The sequence below is a fragment of the Penaeus monodon genome, chromosome 33 (genome assembly GCF_015228065.2).
Source record: "Penaeus monodon isolate SGIC_2016 chromosome 33, NSTDA_Pmon_1, whole genome shotgun sequence".
Lineage (NCBI taxonomy): Eukaryota > Metazoa > Arthropoda > Malacostraca > Decapoda > Penaeidae > Penaeus > Penaeus monodon.
This window is the reverse complement of record NC_051418.1, coordinates 30,764,219-30,764,435: the sequence shown is the minus strand read 5'-3', so window position 1 is coordinate 30,764,435 and position 217 is coordinate 30,764,219. Positions and strand designations below refer to the sequence as shown.

The window sequence follows — 217 nt, the reverse complement described above, 5'->3', positions numbered from 1 at the left end:
CATGAAGTTCAGTAACATACCATGACTTAGGCAAAACTCTGATGCGAGACCTTGTAACCTTCAGGAAAATGAGACCCGGATGGCAGCTCTGGTGGACGAACTCCGGGGACGGATCCACCACATTTCACTTGGTGGCGGGGAAAAGGCCATCCAGAGGCACAAGAGCAAAGGTGAGCAAGTGTGGAAGGGAAGATTAAAGAAGCTGAATAGAATTACT

General features: G+C 48.8%; 1 protein-coding gene across 1 annotated transcript in view; it reads left to right on the top strand.

Moving 5' to 3' along the window:
- Positions 1-217, top strand: part of LOC119594367 (methylcrotonoyl-CoA carboxylase beta chain, mitochondrial-like) — an 8,835-nt gene that overhangs the window by 1,852 nt on the left and 6,766 nt on the right. The window contains exon 2 of the mRNA XM_037943427.1: positions 65-170. Within this exon, the coding sequence (XP_037799355.1) occupies positions 65-170 (106 nt within the window). The remainder of the gene's footprint in view (positions 1-64; positions 171-217) is intronic.